The sequence below is a fragment of the Salvelinus namaycush genome, chromosome 40 (genome assembly GCF_016432855.1).
Source record: "Salvelinus namaycush isolate Seneca chromosome 40, SaNama_1.0, whole genome shotgun sequence".
Taxonomy (NCBI): Eukaryota; Metazoa; Chordata; class Actinopteri; order Salmoniformes; family Salmonidae; genus Salvelinus; species Salvelinus namaycush.
This window is the reverse complement of record NC_052346.1, coordinates 8,962,160-8,984,959: the sequence shown is the minus strand read 5'-3', so window position 1 is coordinate 8,984,959 and position 22,800 is coordinate 8,962,160. Positions and strand designations below refer to the sequence as shown.

The window sequence follows — 22,800 nt, the reverse complement described above, 5'->3', positions numbered from 1 at the left end:
TTCTCATAGGCCTTTATTGTGATATTTAGATGTCTTTTCAAAGTTTCTTTATTTTATTTATGAAGATATTATCTTGTGAGGTCTTTCCAAGACCAATTATTGGACAGCAAAAGATAGTAGGATTAAATCCATAGTGTTGCTCTGTCTTTGGTGTATTTGTTGTCATTGTTTGGGTGATCTCTGTGCAGGTTGGATGCACATGATCTCTGTCCGACACGCTGCATTTCTGGAGGGAGTCTCATCGCAATCCGAGCCATGCTTTCAAACCCCCGGCTCACCACCGCAGAAGCCAACCACACATAAACCTTGTTAGAAAAATCTCAGTTACAACCCCACGTCCGCAACCAGCAACCACACTTTACCTTATTTCATTTTTATTTATTTGATTGATTTGATTTCACTGACATTAAAATGGTCAAATCCTGGCCCTTTTAGCACAAACCTTTTTGTAGAGTGGGAGCGGAAGACTCATATCCAAAATTGTTTTAATAAGTGTAGACTAACTGCCGAGGAGACAAAAAGCTGCATACTCTATTTTATTCCCAGTTATTCAATGAATAGATGAACCAATGTTTCTGTATGCAGTGCCTTCGTCAGGGTCAAAGCATACACCAAGGGCATTCGTTTTCCACATTCAATTTTGAGCAGACAATTGTTCAGTCAATGCAGAATGGAATAGATCTGTACTTATTGAATCTGTTAGAAATGTTTGACCCCAAAAAGAGACTGGCAAGAAAGATGTTGTAAGTTTAATAAAAAGGTATACAGCCTGATCCCTGCAGCGTTGTATTTTGCCTTAGCAGAGTAGCTGCTAGTTTCAGTACTGCTCCTCTTTCATAGTACAAGGCCTCTATAGGCCAACAGTAAGAACCACAGTTCAAGAACATAAAAAATATTCATGTATTTTTCCTCTCTCCCTCTCTCTGAACTTGTGCTGAGTCTAGAGGTCGACCGATTATGATTTTTCAACGCCGATACCAATACCGATTATTGGAGGACCAAAAAAGGCCGATACCGATTAATCGGCCAATATATATATATATTTGTAATAATGACAATTACAACAATACTGAATGAACAATGAACACCTTTATTTTAACTTTATATAATATATAAATAAAATCTATTTAGTCTCAAATAAATAATGAAATATGCTCAATTTGGTTTAAATAATGCAAAAACACAGTGTTGGAGAAGAAAGTAAAAGTGCTATAAGTGCCATGTAAAAAAGCTAACTTTTAAGTTCCTTGCTCAGAACATGAGAACATATGAAAGCTGGTGGTTCAATATTTCCAGTTCTTCAATATTCCCAGTTAAGAAGTTTTAGGTTGTAGTTATTATTTCTCTCTATACCATTTGTATTTCATATACCTTTGACAATGGGATGTTCTTATAGACACTTTAGTATTGCCAGCCTAATCTCGGGAGTTGATAGGCTTGAAGTCATAAACAGTGCTGTGAAGCAAGCATTGCTAAGAGCTGCTGACAAACGCAGTAAAGTTTGAATGAATGCTTACGAGCCTGCTGCCGCCTACCACCGCTCAGTCAGACTGCTCTATCAAATCATAGACTTAATTATAATATAATAAATACAGAAATACGAGCCGTTGGTCATTAATATGGTCAAATCCGGAAACTATCATTTCGAAAACAAAACGTTTGTTCTTTCAGTGAAATACGGAACCGTTCCGTATTTTATCAAACGGGTAGCAACCCTAAGTCTAAATATTGCTGTTACATTGCACAGCATTCAATGTTATGTCATAATTATGTACAATTCTGGCAAATTAGTTCGCAACGAGCCATGCGGCCCAAACTGTTGCATTTACCCTGACTCTGCATGCAATGAACGCAAGAGAAGTGACACAATTTCCCTAGTTAATATTGCATGCTAACATGAATTTCTTTTAACTTAATATGCAGGTTTAAAAATATATACTTCTGTGTATTGATTTTAAGAAAGGCATTGATGTTTATGGTTAGGTACATTCGTGCAACGATTGTACTTTTTTCACGAATGCGCTTTTGTTAAATCATCCCCCGTTTGGCGAAGTAGGAACGCAGGACAAGCTAGTTAACCTAGTAATATCATCAACCATGTGTAGTTAACTAGTGATTACGTGAAGATTGATTGTTTTTTATAAGATAAGTTTAATGCTAGCTAGCAACTTACCTTGGCTCCTTGCTGCACTCGCGTAACAGGTGGTCAGCCTGCCACGCAGTTTCCTCGTGGAATGCAATGTAATCTGCCAAAAATGCCGATTACCGATTGTTATGAAAACTTGATATCGGCCCTAATTAATCGGCCATACCGATTAATCGGTCGACCTCTAGTTGAGTCAAATCCTTTTACAGATTATGGATTTTTCTGTCAGGTCGTGTGTGTATGTGTTAGGTTATTCTACTGAACTGATCTGAGAGGAAGTAGGAGCTGAGGACCATTTCATGGTCACTGCTCCTCATTTGTCATTCAGTGAAGTTAAATGCTGGTAGGTAAATACCCCGTGACACGAGAGGGCAAGCCAATCGAAAGCAATTAGGCGACTTTAATTAATTTTATGAAAACGTCCGAACAATCCAACTACAGCGTTGTATAGGAGGGTGAAAGACATCAAACTTTGTGGACTTTGTCCACACTTTGAGAAAGCTGGAGAAGCTGGAAAAGGACAAATGTTGCTTTACAGCGATTTTGTTTTCACATGAGTTGGAGTGCAAGTTACCATGGAAACAGTTTGCGTTGAGCTAATGCATGATCTCACATGACATTTAGAGGGAAAGTTTGACTACATCCTTGATGACATTAGTGTCAAACTCTATTGTAAACATCAGACTTTTTCGAGGTTCGTGGTAAAGGTCCGTACAATAGATCCTCCTGAAGCAACATCAACAGACCATGATCATCTAGTTGATGAGCTACAAAAGGATATGTCAAAAGTAATATACTGAACAAAAATATAAAAGCAACATATAAACTGTTGGTCCCATGTTTCATAAGCTGAAATAGAAAATCACAGAAATTTTCCAAACCCACAAAAAGCTTATTTCTCTCCAATTTTGCCCAGAAATTTGTTTACATCCCTATTAGTGAGCATTTCTCCTTTGCCAAGTTAATCCATACACCAGGTGTGGCATATCAATAAGATGATTAAACAGCATGATCATCACACAGGTGCACCTTATGCTGGGGACAATAAAAGGCCACTAAAATGTGCAGTTTTGTCATAACACAATACCACAAATGTCTCAAGTTTTGAGGGAGCATGCTCTGCAGGAATGTTTTTTTATTTTTTTATTTTACGAGGTAAGTTGACTGAGAACACATTCTCATTTACAGCAACAACCTGGGGAATAGTTACAGGGGAGAGGAGGGGGATGAATGAGCCAATTGTAAACTGGGGATGATAAGTTTGCCATGACGGTCAGATTGGGAATTTAGGCAGGACACCAGGGTTAACACCCCTACTCTTACAATAAGTGCCATGGGATCTTTAATGACCTCAGAGAGTCAGGACACCCATTTAACGTCCCATCCAAAAGACGGAACCCTACACAGGGCAGTGTCCCCAATCACTGCCCTGGGGCATTGGGATATTTTTTTAGACCAGAGGAAAGAGTGGCTCCTACTGCCCCTCCAACACCACTTCCAGCAGCATCTGGTCTCCCATCCAGGGATTGACCAGGACCAACCCTGCTTAGCTTCAGAAGCAAGCCAGCAGTGGGATGCAGGGTGGTATGCTGCTGTCCCTGTCCAAAGCTGTTGCCAGGGAATTGAATGTTAATTTCTCTACCAAAAGCCACCTCCAAAGTTGTTTTGAGAATTTGGCAGGGCGTGCTGGGGAGTATTTCTGACTGTAATAAAGCCCTTTTGTTGGGGAAAACTCATTCTGATTGGCTGGGCCTGGCTCCCAAGTGGGCGGGCCTTAGCCCTCCCAGGGCCACCCGTGGCTGCGCCCTTGCCCAGTCATGTGAAATCCATTGATTAGGGGCTAATGAACTTATTTCAATTGACTGATTTCCTTATATGAACTGTAACTCTGTAAAATCTTTGAAATTGTTGCATGTTGTGTTTAGATTTTTGTTCAGTGTATGTCATAGGTTAACAGGAAGCACTTACGCTTAGTCTGTCTCCTGCTTTGCCCTCTAGCAATGACTGGTTGTGCAACAAGTTGTATTGGGAGAAACTCCTCCTGTGGTCGTCCTTCTCTACGTGAGAGAACATGTCATGTTGATAGTAGTCCATGATTGACGGGAACTTTCCCACACTGCTCCTCTTCATTGTCTTCTCTTCATAGTCAACTGTGGAGAGCCATTTTCAATCAATATATCTATCTATCAATCAATCAACCAATCAAGATAAACTGTCTAAAATCAAATGATGTAGGCCTACAGTACATCTAAATAACATCAATATTGTGTCTGTGGATGTGGGATGAAGGCGAGATTCTGACCTTGGTTGCTCGTCTTTGCTCTGTTGGTAAGAGTGCTTTGGGTGGAGCCTAGCGTGTTCCCTTCAGACTCTGTCTCGGTGTCACTGCTGCTGCCTGAGTATGTGCACACACTCGCGGCTCTGTCCTGTTCAGGAAAGAGAGGGACATTTGAACACAATGAGAAGATAAATAAATCCCTTTAAAGACTACTTCCCAGGAGTCAGATGAACTTGTGGATAACATTTTTATGTCTCAGCATCCAGTACGAAGGAAGTTAGTAGTTTCACGAGCAAATGCTAATTAGCGTTAGCACAATGACTGGACGTCTATGGTAGACGTCAAGTCATTGTACTAACGCTAGTTAGCAATTGCTTCCTTAAATGGATACTTTGGGATTTTAGCAATTAGGCCCTAGATCTACTAGTATGCTAGCAGATATCCATGGACTTCCAGTCATTGCGCTAATGCTAGTTAACATTGGCTCGCGAAACTACCTCTAACTTCATTGATACTGGACGCAGAGACATAAAATGGTAGCCACGAGTTCATCTGACTCTGGGTAATTAGATATCACTGTATCCTCAACAGATTACGGAGATACTCTTTCATAATGATAATGCTTCTTAGAGATGTGATATTGTATAGGGATTGTACAGAAGCCACAATTACTATGCTCTTGCAGTCTATTTTGCTCCCAAAACACCACCCCTTTGACATAGGCCTAATAGTGCGTGGGAAGTTCCTTACACTGGATGAGTTTAGGTCCTTGGTGATCCTCTTCTTCTCCACTTGTTCCTCGTGGGCCTCTGTAGTGACTGTGTGGCTGGTGCTGCATAAGTCTATCTGACTCAGTCGCTTCCTTCTGATCACATCTATCATTCAAAAGTAAAGAGAAACAAATCATGAGACACAGACAACAACCAAACCCACACACTCACACCAGGAAGAGGACCTACGCATTGCGTACATAGAGGGCGGAAAAATAGAAAGTCAAAGCTATTAGGTCCCGGAGTTTCAGTAAAACTCATATCTACATCCCAAATGGCACCCTATTCCCTTTATAGTGCACTACTTTCGACCATGGCCATAGGTTGCCATTTGGGACGCATCCATAGCTAACGCTATGCCAAAATAGTTGTTAACCTGTGAAAGCACACGCTGTACAACATGAGCATGATGCTACAATTTCTTTAAGTGTGAGGAGAGTTTGGCATTTCATCTGTTAATAGTCAATGGCATCCTCCCTACGGAGACTACACCGCTACATCTCTGACTTGAAGCAGCCCCGAAATAGCATCTTCAAACTGTCACCCCCAATGACAAAGCATCCAATGATTGTCACAGCTGAGTCAGTGTGAATTTTAATGACTATCTACCCCTTCCTTCTGTCTTTTTTTTCTCTCTACAACTTCCTACCTTCTCCTGACAATATAATTAACTGGGCCTCGTTGGCGGCGGCGCCGCGGGAACATCAGCAGAATAATTTGTACTGTGCCGAGGACAAAATAGTCCTTTCATCTTCTTGACAACCTGTGAGGGAATCCGTGATGGAGATTAGGCTCCTTCTCTATTCCTTATAATGACAGCTGCTGGTCATGCCTACCTTAACTGCAGTACATAGGTCACACAGATCGACACTAATTCCCTGATTGCATAAATCACTGGGATCACTCATCCCTATACTGTACGAGTACATTGTTAGTGTTACTTCCCTCAGCCTATATGATCCCTCTCGCTCTCCTTCCCTCCCTCCCTCCCTCCCACCCACCGTCATACTGTTGTGTTGCTGCAGTGAAAGAACAGGCAGAAGGTGGTTTATGATCTATGCTGCTAATTGTCGCTAGTGAGTTTGCGTGTCTAATTGTATTAGCGACTTATCCTTGGGATATGGTCTGTGGGTCGTATTATCCGGAGGGTTTTGTGAAGGTGGGTGAGGGACACGGTGTCCTTTGTTAAGCAGAGCTACAGAATATCACTCAGAATACCAAATCAAGCCTGATAGGCTTGTCCATCTAGTCCAGCATTCTACAAAGGTAGAAGGTTTTCATTTTCACTGAATACCTTCAAGTGGAGAATGGATCCTCTGTTGAGATTGAGAGGGTGGAACATGTATAGTGAATTCTTGAGAGTGACGTAAGGTTCATACTTTTTTATTTAACCTTTATTTAACTAGGCAAGTCAGTTAAGAACAAATTCTTATTTACAATGGCGGCCTAGGGACAGTGGGTTAAACGCCTTGTTCAGGGACAGAATGATAGATTTTTACCTTGTCAGCTCGGAGATTCGATCTAGCAACCTTTCGGTTACTGGCCCAATGCTCTAAACACTAGGCTACCTGCCGCCCCATAATGATGTGAATTGAAGTAAAACACTGCGACCCTCATTGCACAATCAAATTGAGCCAGCGAGAATCTGAATTTTATCCTCTCTCATTTTATACACAGTTTATAGATGGGTTAACACCAAATAGGGTTTCATGATAGTGGCCAAACATCCTCTGAGCCAGCCCAGCCATTCTAGCGATTATATGCAGCTGCGGATCATTGGTTTACCGAACATAAAACCATTGGCATGAAGCAGAGACAACACAGAGCCTGTAACAGTGGTTGTGTCCCTATCATCGACTTTTCTCCTTGAAGTGTGCACTTGAACAATCCACCTCACATGATGGGACTGTACTGGTATAACAACATTGGTGTGGACAGCCAATGCTTATGGCAATCCAATGCTTCTTAATTCATAAAGGGGAGTGTGGAAGTGCACGCTTTGGGAGACGGGTATAGAATGGGGACGTAACGGGGAGGTTGATATGAGGTGAACCCCCAGTCTTACCTGAGGTGGATGGTCTGGGGAGGCAGCTCAGGGCTTCCTGTCCACAACCTCTTCCAGTAACTGAAGGGTCAGACAGGGAGTGGCCCAGGGCACTGGTGGGTTGTGCATGCGGGTGGGTCTCAGACAGGGATGGCACTTTCACATGGGATGGGGAATGAGCAGCAGAAGCCGAGAGGAGGTCCTGGTCAGGATCAGTGGGACTGTGAATGCTTGCCATCATCCGGTCGGGGCTGGACTCAGATCTGGGAATGTGGCGCCCGTTGACCAGGGTGACGGAATCAGGGAGGGGGAAGGTGCCAATCCCGCTGTCCAGGGTTCTCATCTGGCAGCTGGAGCCTGGGGGAGGGGCGGGGGGGGGGGGGACAGGAGAAGCAGCGTGTGATGATGGGTGGGGGGGAGCAACGGAAAAGGAGGAGGAGCCACTGGATTGGATTCACAAGCAACTGAAGGGGTTATGGGTAAAAAGGGCATCTTGGGTAGGTTCAATACGATAGGAGAACGAATGGAGGCAAAAGCAAGAGAAACAGGAGCATTACTTCACGTACGGAGCACCTGGGTACAATCCAAAGCCAAATCATTACGAGAAACTGTAGAAATGTATTGCAGGAAAAAGGTCTGAACCTTTCGTATTACTTTGTCTAGTAATACGTGTGATACGATCTGTTGTGTGTGTAATTCATCAGGTTTATTCCTATAAGTGGTTATCAGCACTCTATGATCAAATCTGTATCACTTCTTCATAATATTAATAAAGGTATCTGACTAATCTTGAAAAGGATCTAAAATGAACGGCCGCTTGTAACTCCTAGCTCTCTCTGCGTTCCCAATCTAATTTCACCCATTTGGAACCCAGCGTGACTTTAGAGTGCCAATTTATTTGTGATTTTTCTCCCTACCTCCTGTATCAGCATTATGTTGATTTACACACATTCGCCGAACTTGATATGTTCCACACTGCGCAGTGATCTAAGAGCATTGTAGCAACAGATGGACAGCGCTTAAAATACACCGTTTTGCTAAGCCTCTCCGAGCGAGACAGATGGATGGCTGTTCGGCATGATCCAATTCCATGTAACTGTGAATGATGTTGCCTAATCATTCTGTGCTCATGACTTAATTGCAACAATTTGGGTAAAAAAGAAAGAAAGAGAATGTTGAACTAGTTCTAACATGAATTCAGTTTAAAGACAAAAGAGGGGGAAAGGTCTCATGGCTGATATGACTGCCGCTTTGACATTCTTCTGTTCTCATTCTAGGTTGCACAGTATGTTGCTGCATTGCAAAAGTATAAAATATCCATCTAGCGTTATATATTTATTATAGACTAGTTGAGGATGGAAAAACCTTGGAAATGATTGATCCTTTCGAGTACGCAGTTGTTTTGAAAGATATTTTCCCCCATAGAACAATCTGTAAGTTCTGATTTCTTTCTTGCATTTCATGGACAAGCATGGGACCTATTTGTTTAGTTGGGTCGATTTCTGCTAGCTCTGCCCTTAACCCTGGAGCTTGGTCTTGTAACGCCCAGACCATAAACATCCACTTCTTCTATATGCCCTAACACATCCATCCATCGAATGAATAAATGGATGATTGAATTAATGAATTCATGAATTAACTGTTTCCCCTGAAGAGGTTCAAGGCATGTAAGAGGTAGCCCTCTCATGGATATGATTTAGTACAAATACCCATAAACATAGGGCTCGCACAACATCATCTCCTAACAGCTGCATTAAACCCTCATAATTAAAACCAAAGCTATACGTTATCAGAGGCAATGCACTGCTGTTGTAAAATACATTATTAACCTAATAAAGCAATATTTACAGTTCTCTCTAAATGTGCAACCAGACATTCAATTAAACCAACAGTGCATCAAAACAAGAATTCATTCAATTATGCATCAGAAACGTCCCACTGGATGACTGGGAGTAAACACAGTCAACTTAAATCATGCTATTAGTGCACAGTTAGAGTCATATTGTAGGCATACGTGTCTTCTTCTGCCTCTCTTGCACCACCTACTCCGCATTAATGCGTGAGAATGAGTTGTAGCTGAGGTGGTCATAAACCACCTCGATGGACAGATGGCCTGTTATGTTGCTCAGATTAATCTGCATTGAGTCATCACGGGGCGGTTGTGGCAAGCCCCTAAAACAGCAGCTGATCAATTACTACAGATTTCTGCATTATGCATCAAGTGCAAACCACTTCAGAATGTCTCACATTCTTGATCCTATATTCAAGGAAAAAGACAGAGAAGATAAAGAGGGAGATAAATAGAGAAAGGGAAATAAAAGAGAAAGAGAGGAAGGAAAGAGAAAGAGGGAGACATCCATACCTCACAAAGCTTAATAATCAAAGGAGTTGATTTGGCAGTTGTTTTCAATATGCCCTTTGCACTCACACTATAACTAGGTCTAACATGGACCTCGAAGCCAGTTCCACCAATGTTTTTTTCTAATCAGGGACTGGTTTAGACCTGGGACACCAGGTTGGTGCATATTAATTATCAGGTAGAACAGAAAACCAGCAGTACTCTGGACCTCGAAGGGTATGATTTTAATTGTCCCTAGGGTAAAAATTGTGTTTACTGTGATCCCAATCACTTCTACATTAAACCTCCAGGTGATAGAGGGCAAGCGCTGCAGACCAAATGACATGTTATGATGAGGACTCATTTAAAACCCCGACATTAACCACCATCACAACTGCATGGGAATTACAACCAGAGGTCATGACTATCGTCACATGACCAAGACCTCAAACCGTTAAAATCAACAAGTCAAAGGTCATAACATGAGCTGTTAATTATCTATTATCTATGCATAGTACCTCTACCTACATGTACATATTACCTCAATTACCTTGACTAACCTGTAACCCTGCACATTGACTCGGTACTGGTACCCATATATAGCCTCGTTATTGTTGCTCTTAATTTGTTTTTATATAGTTTATTTAGTAAATATTTCATTTTTCTTTAAACTGCATTGTTGGTTAAGGCCTTGTAAGGTGAGAAATAAAATGTGATTTGATTTGAACCATGACAAAGCCACACCTCAGACTCATGAGTCCATCTGCATCCTTTTGTAGTTTTTAGTTTTAATTCCTGCTACAATATCACATTATGTAAAAAAAAAAATGCTCTTTTTGTTTCTAGTTTCTTGTGTGTTCAGAGAAAATAAGTAATTGAGATCAGGCAAATGTGTGACATATTCTACCCATAAAATCCCAGGGTAAAATGATATGCTAGGCTGGACTTCAGGGCCTATAAGTGGACTCTGCTTAAATCTTTATGAGAGCTTTAATTCATACTGAGGGGAGGTTGGATAGATGTGCTAGCTGGCAGAATTAAATATGCCATTCAGTTAATTAGAATACAGAAACGATTAACAATCTTATTTTTGGCTCTGTTCCACGATATGGGGCTTAGTTGAATCAGGGAAATGTTCATACACCCTGGAAAGTTTCCCATGTCAAAACAATGTCTGGCAATATTTGTGTGGTAGACCCCATCAATACAGAGGCTAGCATATAAAAATGACTTTGAGCCAAAGAGAGCAGCTTTTATAAGTAACGGTATATAGGCCTATGTTTTCCATGTTGGATGTAAATTATGTCCAAAATAACCTAAATCTAGCTCCATAATGTCCATCCTTTAGATAAATCTTGATTTAAATAGTCATTATGATAGTCAACATAAATTAGTTATATTGAGTGAAATACTGCTTACCAGCAGCCATATTATCTGTGTAGATTATATGCATGGAAATAAATAAACAAAATTAAGCAACGGAGATCATAATCTTGTGTGAAAATAAGGACAAACTTCAAATATAAAGAAAAGACCACTATAATTCAAGTCGAGGCATCACAAACACCTTTTGCACAGGTTGTACATGACCGTTTTGCTCCTCTCCTGTTCACGTTATGCCAAAGCCAGACTAAGTGAGAGAAGACCCCATTCCTGAATGGACAACAGTGGCACATTAACTGCCTAAAGCATTCCGACAGAGCGATAGGCACCTAGTATTATACAGCTCTAATAAACATTGATTACCCTGTCCTAGTCCCGTTCCCTAAGAATGCCTTCCACCTGCCAATGAATGACAAACTGCCCAGCATGTAAAGATCGCCTTGTCATTGAAATAGTAAGTGGGTGTTGTTGCATATAATTTTCTCATCACACATTGTATGCTACCAAAGCTCTAAGAACAGCAGCTGCCCCGACAACCCTCAATGTCTTAGCCACGTAAATAACAATGTGCGCTAGCAACGCTAAAAGGATTTTTGAACGCCGGAGACAGTAACCATTTTGTTGATGACCTCAATATGCAGTGGAAGAGTGGCGTGATAATAAAGACTCACTCTGCCAGTGACAAGACAAATCAGTCCTGCAAAGATGCAGGAAATATTGTATAGGCTCTAAGCTTACAGTTTTTCTCTGGTATGTGCAAGTGTTACATATTCAAGTCCCACATGCATTTGCCATCTGGTGATGAATGGCAACAGTTATTTCTGTATGCTACAGAGGCCTAAAATAAGAGACCGTTTGTATAATCTATTACAGAAATACTTTACACAGAGAGCAAAAGTTTGAGATGTATTGCTGGTGACTACTGAAAATGTCTATGTTGAAAAATGTATTTTAATGTTGCTTATTAGCACTAAAATGTTATATGTTTTCAGACGATAGCTACAGTAGGCCCACGGCTACAGTAAAAGCCTTACCTATCATGTGGTCCTGACATGAAGTCTCAGGGGTGGGGTCCTCCTCATTCTCTCCTTGCAAGCTGATCTTCTGTGTCACAATGCTGGTCTGGTGGGAAAAAATGAAGGATGAAGTCAGTATGTATTTAACTTGAGTTCGCACAACATATAATATATACATAATATAAGTTCTAAATCATGTTGATGACAAATTTGTTTAGGCATAATGACAGAACATTGAAATAAAGTGTTATTCAATTTGCCTCACAACATCATCAACAGATGGTACATTATTTGTTGAAAAAATGGTAGGGGAGACCGGAGAACAAAGTAACACTTTCAGGCTTTTGCTTATTATGAAAATATTATTTGATTTAAATTAAATAATATTATTATACAAACAACATGCATATCTCAGCTACCATTACACACTAACTATGTATCTAGAACATACCAGTTGTTTAGAATTCAACCAAAAGTGGCGGGAGTGAAATGTTACAATTGACCCAGTAGGTGGGGTTAAATGTAACAGGCTACGGGGTTAATTGTAACACTGTCTCCAATGTTAAAAATGAAGGGTAAATGAAGGGTTTTGAAACAGATATTTGGATGATCTTTTGGGCATGTCATATAGACCAAAAACTCTAAATGTATCAAAATGAATATATTATATTAGCATTCAAAAGTGTCAATTGTACTTTTTAGGTATTATCTTAGTTTTACTACAAAACATGATGTAAAGAAGTAACATTTTATTTAATATGTTAATGTATCTAAATACCATATAAGGTGCTGCGTCACAACTATTCCCCTCACATAGGAGCCTATACTAATCGGAATCTTGTGAGAAAATACAAATAATTATTGTCATCAACTATACCAATCAAAAGACCCCATCTTAGTGATAAAAATGCTATGTTTAGATACATGGAGAATGTTCCACAGGTCAAAAAACTAAAAAAAGAGAAGCGGAAGGTATATTTACTTAAGGGCCTCAAAACCAATTTTTTGTCAATAAAACAGAAAATAATTGATGAATTTAGGCATTTAGAGACACTATCCAAGCATTAGCACATTGTACAACATCTTTCTAAGTGGTTTCGTGTTACGTTTTTCCTTGGTCTCCCCTACATCATTGTAATGTGCAGCGCATTGTATTCATAATTGCTTTGCCGCTTGTGTGTGTATTCAATCTTTTGTATTGTGGCCTTAACATTCCTTGAATACCATCTGCACAGATAATAACAGAACAAACTGCTAGTTCAAGGACATGTCTGGTATGATTCATAAACCACAAACAAGAAAAGTACACTTTTCTACAACGTGATAATACTTTATATACTTCTACGAAGCCAGACATCCAAAATAACAAACGCAGCTAAGCTAACACAGATGCAATAGCTGGCATATTCAGATAGAACATTATTGATATATATTCTGTTTTATATATTCATTTATTTTCTTTTGTTGTATTTCTGTAGAGGGAAGATAGAGATGAAGCTGCAAGGATAGTATTAAACAGGCCTTTGTTGAATTGAGTGTCTGCGATAAGAGCCTCCTATTTGCTATCAGAATTCCCCATCAGCTGGGTTGAATTTCCTGCATATTGCATGTGGACTCTCTTTTCTTTCTCCCCCTCCCTTCCTTGCTCTCTCTCTCTCTGTCCCTAACAAAGTACAAAGAATATCTTCTACAAGGTCAGAATTACGTGGCATTCCAAGTCTTACAGAAACCATTTTTTCTTTGCAAAGCTTAGTATGGGGTTCAACATTGGTAGCATATCTCCCAAATAAAATCTAATTTTACTAGTCACATGTGCCGAATACAACAGCTGTAGACCTTAGAGTGAAATGCGTACTTACGAGCCCCTAACCAACAGTGCAGTTTCAAAAATACAGATAAGAATAAGAGATTAAAGTAACAAGTAATTAAAGAGCAGCAGTAAAAAAATAATATATATATATATATATACAGTACCAGTACAGAGTCAATGTGTGGGGGCACCGGTTAGTTGAGGTAGTATGTACATGTAGGTAGAGTGACTATGCATAGATGACAACAGAGAGTGGCAGTGGTGTGAAGAGGGGGGGGGGGGGGGCAATGTGAATAGTCTGGGTAGCCATTTGACTAGATGTTCAGGAGTGTTATGGCTTGGGGATAGAAGCTGTTTAGAAGCCTCTTGGACCTAGACTTGGCGCTCCGGTACCGCTTGCCGTGTGGTAGCAGAGAGAACAGTCTATGACTAGGGTGGCTGGAGTCTTTGACAATTTCTAGGGCCTTCCTCTGACACCACCTGGTATAGAGGTCTTGGATGGCAGGAAGCTTGGCCCCAGTGATGTACTGGGCCGTTCGCACTACTCTCTGTAGTGCCTTGCGGTTGAAGGCTGAGCAGTTGTAAAACCAGGTAGTGATGCAACCAGTCAGGATGCTCTTGATGGTGCAGCTGTAGAACCTTTTGAGGATCGGAGGACCCATGCCAAATCTTTTCAGTCTCCTGAGGGGGAATAGGTTTTGTCATGCCCGCTTCACGACTGTCCTGGTGTGCTTGGACCATGTTAGTTTGTTGGTGATGTGGACACCAAGGAACTTGAAGCTCTCAACCTGCTCCACTGCAGCCCCGTCGATGAGAATGTGCTTGGTCCTGTTTTACCTATAGTCCACAATCATCTCCTTTGTCTTGATCACATTGAGGGAGATGTTGTCCTGGCACCACACGGCCAGGTCTCTGACCTCCTCCCTATAGGCTGTCTCATTGTTGTCGGTGTTCAGGCCTACCACTGTTATGTTATCGGCAAATTTAATGATGGTGTTGGAGTCGTGCCTGGCCGTGCAGTCATGAGTGAACAGGGAGTACAGGAGGGGGCTGAGCACGCACCCCTGAGGGGCCCCTGTGTTGAGGATCAGCGTGGCGGATGTGTTGTTACCTACCCTTACCATCTGGGGGTGGCCCGTCAGGGAGCCAAGGATCCAGTTGCTGAGGGAGTTGTTCAGTCCCATTGTCCTTAGCTTATTGATGAGCTTTGAGGGCACTATGGTGTTGAACGCTGAGCTGTAGTCAATTAATAGTATTCTCACATCCTGTATGTGTTCCTTTTGTCCAGGTGGGAAAGGGCAGTGTGGAGTGCAATAGAGACTGCATCATCTGTGGATCTGTTGGGGCGGTATGCAAATTGGAGTGGGTCTAGGCTTTCTGGAATGATGGTGTTGATGTGAGCCATGACCAGCCTTTCAAAGCACTTCATGGCTACAGACGTGAGTGCTATGGGTCGGTAGTCATTTAGGCAGGTTACCTTAGTGTTCTTGGGCACAGGCACTATGGTGGTCTGCTTAAAACATGTTGGTGTTGCAGACTCGGACAGGGAGAGGTTGAAAATGTCAGTGACGACACATGCTAGTTGGTCAGCGCATGCTCGCAGTACACGTCCTGGTAATCTGTCTGGCCCTGCGGCCTTGTGAATGTTGACCCGTCTAAAGGTCTTACTCACATCGGCTGCGGAGAGCGTGATCACACAGTCTTCCGGTACAGCTGGTGCTCTCATGCATGTTTCAGTGTTATTTGCCTCGAAGCGAGCATAGAAGTAGTTTAGCTCGTCCGGTAGGCTCGTGTCATTGGGCAGCTCTCGGCTGTGCTTCCCTTTGTAGTCTGTAATGGTTTGCAGGCCCTGCCACATCCGACAAGGGTCAGAGCTGGTGTAGTACGACTCGACCTTAGTCCTGTATTGACGCTTTGCCTGTTTGATGGTTCGTCGGAGGGCATAGCGGGATTTCTTATAAGCTTAGAGTTAGAGTCCCGCTCCTTGAAAGCGGCAGCTCTAGCCTTTAGCTCAGTGCGGATGCTGCCTGTAATCCATGGCTTCTGCTTGGGGTATGTACGTACGGTCACTGTGGGGATGACGTCATCGATGCACTTATTGATGAAGCCAATGACAGATGTGGTGTACTCCTCAATGCCATTGGAGGAATCCCGGAACATATTCCAGTCTGTGCTAGCAAAACAGTCCTGTAGCTTAGCTGCTTTAGTGTGCTCTCATATTTGTGTGTGTGTGTGTGTGTGCCTGTGTGAAGGTTGGCGGAATATGCAGGTGTGTACACAAACTAGACATACGACATGGAAAAAGTTCTGGCAACAGTAAATGATATGGAGTATATGTACAACTGAATAAACAACTGACCAGCATGAGAGCATGGAGAAAGTGGATACTGAGGTTAGAGGAAATAGTGAGAAAATGGTGAGATTGTGAGGAAAGATGGACAGATAAGTGAGACAGGGCGCAGTAGAGTGAGAGAACCATGCAATATCCTAGAAGCCTTGCAACATTTCATTACAGGACCTCTTGCTCACTCACAGCTGTATCGGAGCAGATCTCCAAATCTCCCCTCATATCGCTGTTTCTCTTGGGAATGGAGATGCCAGGGAGAGATTCAGCAATGGAGTCGCCCTTCCTCACACTCCTGTATAGGAAACATGATTTGATTCATTTTCTGTCTGTCTGCTTAACTGATTTCATATGAACTGTGCAGGTGGAAAGAGATCCCGGCTGATAAATTCCATTGTTCTCACTCAATATGGCCTCCATATACACTGAACAAGAATATAAACGCAACAGGTAAAATGTTGGTCCCAAGTTTCATGAGCTGAAATAAAAAAATCCCAGAAATGTACATATGCAGAAAAAGCTTATTTCTATCCAATTTTGTGCACAAATTTGTTTGCATCCCTGTTAGTGAGCATTTCTCCTTTACAAAGCTAATTCATCCACCTGACAGGTGTGGCATATCAAGAAGCTGATTAAACAGCATGATCATTACACAGGTGTTGGGGACAATAAAAGGCCACTAACATTCCACAGATGTCTCAAGTTTTGAGGGAGCATGCAATTGGCATGTTGACTGCAGGAATGTCCACCAGAGCTGTTGCCAGATAATTGAATGTTAATTTCTCTACCATAAGCCGCCTCCAACGTCATTTTAGAGAAACTAATTCTGATTGGCTGGGCCTGGCTCCCCAGTGGGTGGGCCTATGCCCTTCCAGGCCCACTCATGGCTGTGCCCCGCCCAGTCATGTGAAATCCATTGATTAGGGTTTAATTGGTTTATTTAAATTTACTGATTTCCTTATATGAACTGTAACTCAGTAAAATCGTTGAAATTGTTGCATGTTGCGTTGATCTTTTTGTTGGGTATAGCTATCCCCCTACCGTAGGATCTAAAATAACCTATTTTTAACTGCTCTTCCCGACTCCAGTCTCATTGAGTGATAAATGTTTGTAACTACTCTTGATAAAATCTGTCAGCTGAGATTTTAGGTATTATATACATTTATGGGAGGAGTGGTAATTCTGCACTCTTCCAGCCAAGATAGCTCAGGGCTGACCGTGTCTCTAGATTCCAGGCTAGGAAGTGCTTATGTAGAACCATAACTCAAAGAGGCAGCTGGTGTTGCTGTTTAGCTGTGTGTGTTTTTGCCTCTACATGCATGCATAATGAAGCAAGACTTGTATTTTACAGCAGCATGAACACTTGGAGAAATGTTAAAAGGACAATCCGCAATCATTTCAGCATCACAGGAGACAAGTTATCTAATGAGTGTTCTTTTTCCTGATCAATTCACTGTCATTTTTGGGAGGTTTTTACCCATGACTAATTATGCAAACGCACTTTAAATATATTTTTTTCTGAAAGTTACTACGGTAATACAAACCTGCCAAGAAGCTCTTTCATGAACTGGTCTTTCCCAATGTAGGTTGTAGAACACTGGATCTGATTGGCTATTTGTCCCATCTGAATATTGCAATGATCCATGATTGAGCTCAGCTTGTTCTCCGACAGCGTCAGCTCTGGACTCTTTTCGAACTGGCTGTCGTTTTTCTTCTTGTCCTTCTTTTTGTCCGATTTCATCTGTTTGCCTCCTAGCACAGATCCAATCTTCAGCTCTTTTTTCTCATCTTTCTCTTTCGGGGAGGTGGCGTCTGATTTCTTTCCATTCAAGGCTGGCAGCTTGCTTTTACGCAGGCCGAACCAGTTGGCCAGAGACGGGCCGGTCTTCTGCTTGGTCTCCGATGCTATTACCTTCTCTTGACCCTGACCTTTCTGGATATTCTCCTCAATCCCCATCATGACCTTCTCCTCGATGGTGCAGACTGTGGGGCTCATTGGTTGCTCTCCCTTATCGATCGCTCCTTGGGAACAGCCTGCCTGGACTTTGACGCTCTTCGCGAGGTCTAGTTTGCCGAGGCTGAGCACTTTCCCAGCCTTTGCTGTGGCCTCCGGGATATAGACAGGAGAGGCCGGCGACTCAAACTGAGGATGAGATGCGACCTTCTTGGGATTTCGGGTGTTCTTCAAGCCGATCCGGTCGGCGAGGGGTAAGCTACGCACTTCTTTCTGATGTGGAGCTGTGACGCTCTCCCCCTTTGCAGTGCTCCATGGCCCTTCACCAGTGGAGCCCGATTTGGAGGCTCTCTCCGGAAGGCCCTGGTGGCTGTTAGAGCCTGTCATACCTCCGTAGTGGCTCAGCCTGTGGCTGTGGCAACGGACCGGACTTTCCCCAGATCCGCTACTGGGTTTAATCTGTAAGCCCTCTACAAACGAGCTCTGTCTTGTTAACGAGTTCCCCCTCTCTCCAGAGTTGGTGATGATCTGGGTTCGAATCTTCACATGTCCGTCCAACACGCTGATGTTGGGTTTTTCCATGTAGTGTGTGCTGAAACTCTGGCTGCGAGCTTTCGCCCCGTTCATCCCCAGGACAGGCTTTAGGTGAGGTTTGGTCGTGACAGATATGGACCTCTTGAACAGTCTACGGTCACATTCCGACTTGTCACCAACCCCCTGCTCTGCCAACTCAGAGGTGTGTGCCTCCTCTTCTTGAAGGATGCACTGGACCTCACCCTTAGTCTCCATGATGGAAGTCATGGCTAATGAATCAACATACACTGCCTGAAAACCTTCACATGCGAAACCATTTGAAGTCACAGTCTCTTTGGAAACCAAGTTGATGTGTTCCTTCTCTTGCTTTCCTGGTATTGTGGTGGAGCCTTTCTGCAGTGAGGGGGGCGATTTCACAAAAGCTTTGAAGCCCATAGGAATGCGTGTCTTTGACGCTTTTTCAGTGAAATTTTGAGTGCTAGTTCCAGAGACGGGTGGATTTGCCACTGCCTGGGGAGGTTGAGTCATACTACTGTGAGGTTCTGTTGAACACTGAGGGTGGCCCTGCAGAGTTACAGGAAAACTACTAGAGGTCTTATACAACATAGGATGCCTATTGTCATTGGTACCATTCTGACTTGTAAATGTGCTTTGAAGCGAAGAGCCACGTTGAGAGTTGTATGAGGGAGGAGGGACATTCTTTGAGCTTTTAGGTGCATTTTCAGGGTGATCAGGCACATGCCCTGAGGCTGAGGAGGGGAGGTAGAGTTTTGTGGGGACCCATTTCGAAGTGCCTTTAGAGGGGGTCTTATTTGAAGCAGGGTGCTGCTGGCTCGATTTGTCCAACAGTTTCTGAGGTGCGATTGCGGTACCGTAGCCTGCGTCCAGGTCTATGGTATCTTGGCCCTTGTAGGGTGGTGGTGGTGGTAATGAATGTTGCATATTTGGTACAGGCGGGGGGTGGTATCTCGGGGGTGGCCCCCTAACAGTTGTAGGCATGGATGGTTGAGCCCCTGGTTTAAGTGCTTGAGGTGACCCATCATAGTTTGGTCTTATAAGTAAGGAGGTGGTGCGGCCAGGGGGCGGGGGAGGAGACGGGGACCTGAGTTCAGTTTTGCTGCTGGCTTCACAGTGTTTGTCTCTGGTAGGCTGTTCCCTGTAGTCCACGTGGTCCAAATGCCTTCTTGGGAGGTGTGGGGAGCCGGTTGGAACACTAGATGAGGAGCCCTTTGTCCAGTCATTCCTGCCAGGAAGCTTGTTGTTCACTGCCTTGGGGCTTGTAGTGCAGCCTGGAGCTTTGATGAACCTGGACATCTTGACCGGAGGAGAAGAAGGGGACTTTGACTCCTGAGCTGTGAATCCGGAGGTTGGTCCACTGTTGCTTGTTTCTGTGGTGGAGCCCTTAGAAACCTTCAGTGGAGATCCTTTCCCCCGGCTGCTGGGGATCTTTGAGCTGATGGCTTTGGGGCTGGTGGAAGCATTGTTCATGGGAGGGACAGAGTGGCCTTTGTTGGATCGTTTGGAAGGCGGCTTTATCAATTTTCGCAGTGGAGTGACGTGCGTTTGCAGCCTCTCTGGGCTTCCCTCCCTGCTATTGCTGCCGTTGTTGCCTACCTTATGACGAATGGGCCTATCATGAGGCGACAGTGCTGCATACTCAGCAACCCCGTTCTCCTTCCTCCCAGGAATCTCTTTCCGCGCCCCAGCACCAACAGAGGACTGCTGAGCACTGAGTTCAATGGGCTGTCCGTCAGCATCGAATATGGCCATGATACTCTCCTCAGACTGGGTTTTAGCCCCCTTGTGTTCCTTGATTGGACTGAAGGGCCTTGGCCTTCCATCAGCAGACTGAGTTCGGCCAGGTTCCCTCCTCAACCACTGTACGGGAAGCAGCTTGTCAGCATCTCTTGAGAGCCTCTTGATGTCCTTCTGCAGTTGCTCAGCTGTCCGGCTAACAGGCAGCCGGTGGTCACTGACCTCAGGGTGCAGATCCTCAGGGTCGGTGTCTGAGAGGTGGAGGGGGCATTCGGCCTCTGTGGGGCTGATGTCAAAGTGCAACAGGGAGGGGTTTAGAACAGCCGAGGTCCGCCCCCCGGAGAGGAAACTGTTGATGAAGCTTTTGAGTTTTTCTGGCCGCTCCTTGGAATTATAGCCGGGCGGGTGCTTTGTACCCATGCTGCAGTTACTATCCCCTACTATGCCACTGTTCTTCAGCCCATCCCAGCTACACACACTGTCCGAGACGCTGTGCGACAGCTTCCTGAAGTACATCCAGCCTCCGTCCTTACTGGGGACGCTGTCTCGTCTGCAGTACGCCGAATGTAGCGACTCATCGTCCGCATCATCAGAGTCATACACAAACCTTTTGCCCCCCACCCCTGATACAGTGGTCCTTCCCACATAAGTGGCCTTGGAGATTCCCTTGCTCCCACTCTTAATCCCCAGAGAGTAGATACCCTCATTAGAGTTCATGCAGTCCTTGTCGCCTGACTTGGAGACCCAGGAGGATGAGGAGCCTTTTGGTTTTCTCCTCTGGAGCTTCCGCAGGCCTTCTAGGATGTGGCTCTCCTTCCTCCTCGTGGGGAGCTGTTCCTCCAGGGGGGTGCAGATGTTCCCGGGGGCCGAGGAACCCAGGCTCAACCTCTTCTCCCACGTCAGAGAGGACTGCAGGAGAAATACAGAAAGACAGAAGTTATTACAGAACTCAGAGAGGACAGTGGGAGATTGCGAGACAGACACACAAACACGTCATTCGAAAATTCTGGTAATTGAGCTGTTAGTACTTCTCAGAGGATTTGTGACCATGGCCCACTCTCATTCTCTACAACAGAGTTGGTTGTGGAGTCATATGATTACTTTGTTAAGCTGTTACTCAGTCTGCAATTTGTTTTACTCCCTTTCAAATGGTCTAATAGAGATACTAAGCACTTTGGGTTATGGCTCAAGCTAAATATTTAATGCTTTGATTTAAAAAAACTAAAACTATGAAATAACACATATGGAATCCTGTAGTAACCAAAAAAGTGTTAACAAAAATATATTTTATATTTCAGATTCTTCAAAGCATCCACCCTTTTCCTCGATGAAAGCTTTGCACACTCTTTGCATTCTCTCAACCAGCTTCATGAGGTAGTCACCTGGAATGCATTTCAATGAACAGGTGTGTCTTCTTAAAAGTTCATTTGTGGAATTACTTTCTGTCACGGATTCCTCCGGAACTTTCATTAACGCACACCTGGCCTCTATTTCCAGTGATTAGTAATTGTATAAGTGTGACCTTGGTTTACCAGTGTCCTGTCGATTATTGTTACCATGTCCGTTGGTGTGTGTGAGTAGCTGTGCTGTGTGCTTTGGCTTTCGTGCCATTGTGGATTGCGCAGATGATTATGGGTCTCGTCCCGTGTGTTAATCATTGTGCGCGTGTGTTATTTATTTATTTATCTCTTTTGTTTGGGTTTCAACCCTGTGTGTTGTATATGTGTTTGTTTTACAGGGCACGCTGTAGTTTATGTGGAATATAAAAAACTATTACGCATCCCTGCATCTGTCTCCCGAATAATTCATACCAGCGTGATACTAAGCGTGATACTCAAATAAGCAAAGAGAAACGACAGTCCATCATTACTTTAAGACATGAGTCAGCCAATATGGAACATTTCAAGAACTTTGAAGGTTTCTTCAAGTGCAGTTGCAAAAACCATCAAGCGCCACGATGAAACTGGCTCTCATGAAGACCGCCACAGGAATGGAAGACCTAGAGTTACCTCTGCTGCAGAGGATAAGTTCATTAGAGTTACCCGCCTCAGAAATTGCAGCCCAAATAATTGCTTCACAGAGTTCAAGTAACATACACATCTCAACATTAACTGTTCAGAGGAGACTGCGTGAATCAGGCCTTCATGGTTGATTTGCTGCAAAGAAACCACTACTAAAGGACACCAATAATAATAAGAGACTTTGCTTGGTCCAAAAAACACGAGCAATGGACATTAGACCGGTGGAAATCTGTCCTTTGGTCTGGAGTCCAAATTGGAGATTTTTGGTTCCAACCGCCGTGTCTTTGTGAGACGCGGTGTGGGTGAATGAATGATCTCCGCATGTATATTTCCCATCGTAAAGCATGGAGGTGTTATAGTGTGGGGGTGCTTTGCTGGTGACACTGTCAGTGATTTATTTAGAATTC

General features: G+C 43.4%; 1 protein-coding gene across 1 annotated transcript in view; it reads right to left on the bottom strand.

Moving 5' to 3' along the window:
• LOC120033200 (nck-associated protein 5-like) overlaps positions 1 to 22,800 on the bottom strand; it is a 94,865-nt gene that overhangs the window by 10,810 nt on the left and 61,255 nt on the right. The window contains exons 9-15 of the mRNA XM_038979484.1: positions 17,674 to 21,281; positions 16,319 to 16,424; positions 11,994 to 12,081; positions 7,260 to 7,595; positions 5,175 to 5,299; positions 4,449 to 4,572; positions 4,115 to 4,296 (exon numbers count right to left, since the gene is read on the bottom strand). Of these exons, the coding sequence (XP_038835412.1) occupies positions 4,115 to 4,296; positions 4,449 to 4,572; positions 5,175 to 5,299; positions 7,260 to 7,595; positions 11,994 to 12,081; positions 16,319 to 16,424; positions 17,674 to 21,281 (4,569 nt within the window). The remainder of the gene's footprint in view (positions 1 to 4,114; positions 4,297 to 4,448; positions 4,573 to 5,174; positions 5,300 to 7,259; positions 7,596 to 11,993; positions 12,082 to 16,318; positions 16,425 to 17,673; positions 21,282 to 22,800) is intronic.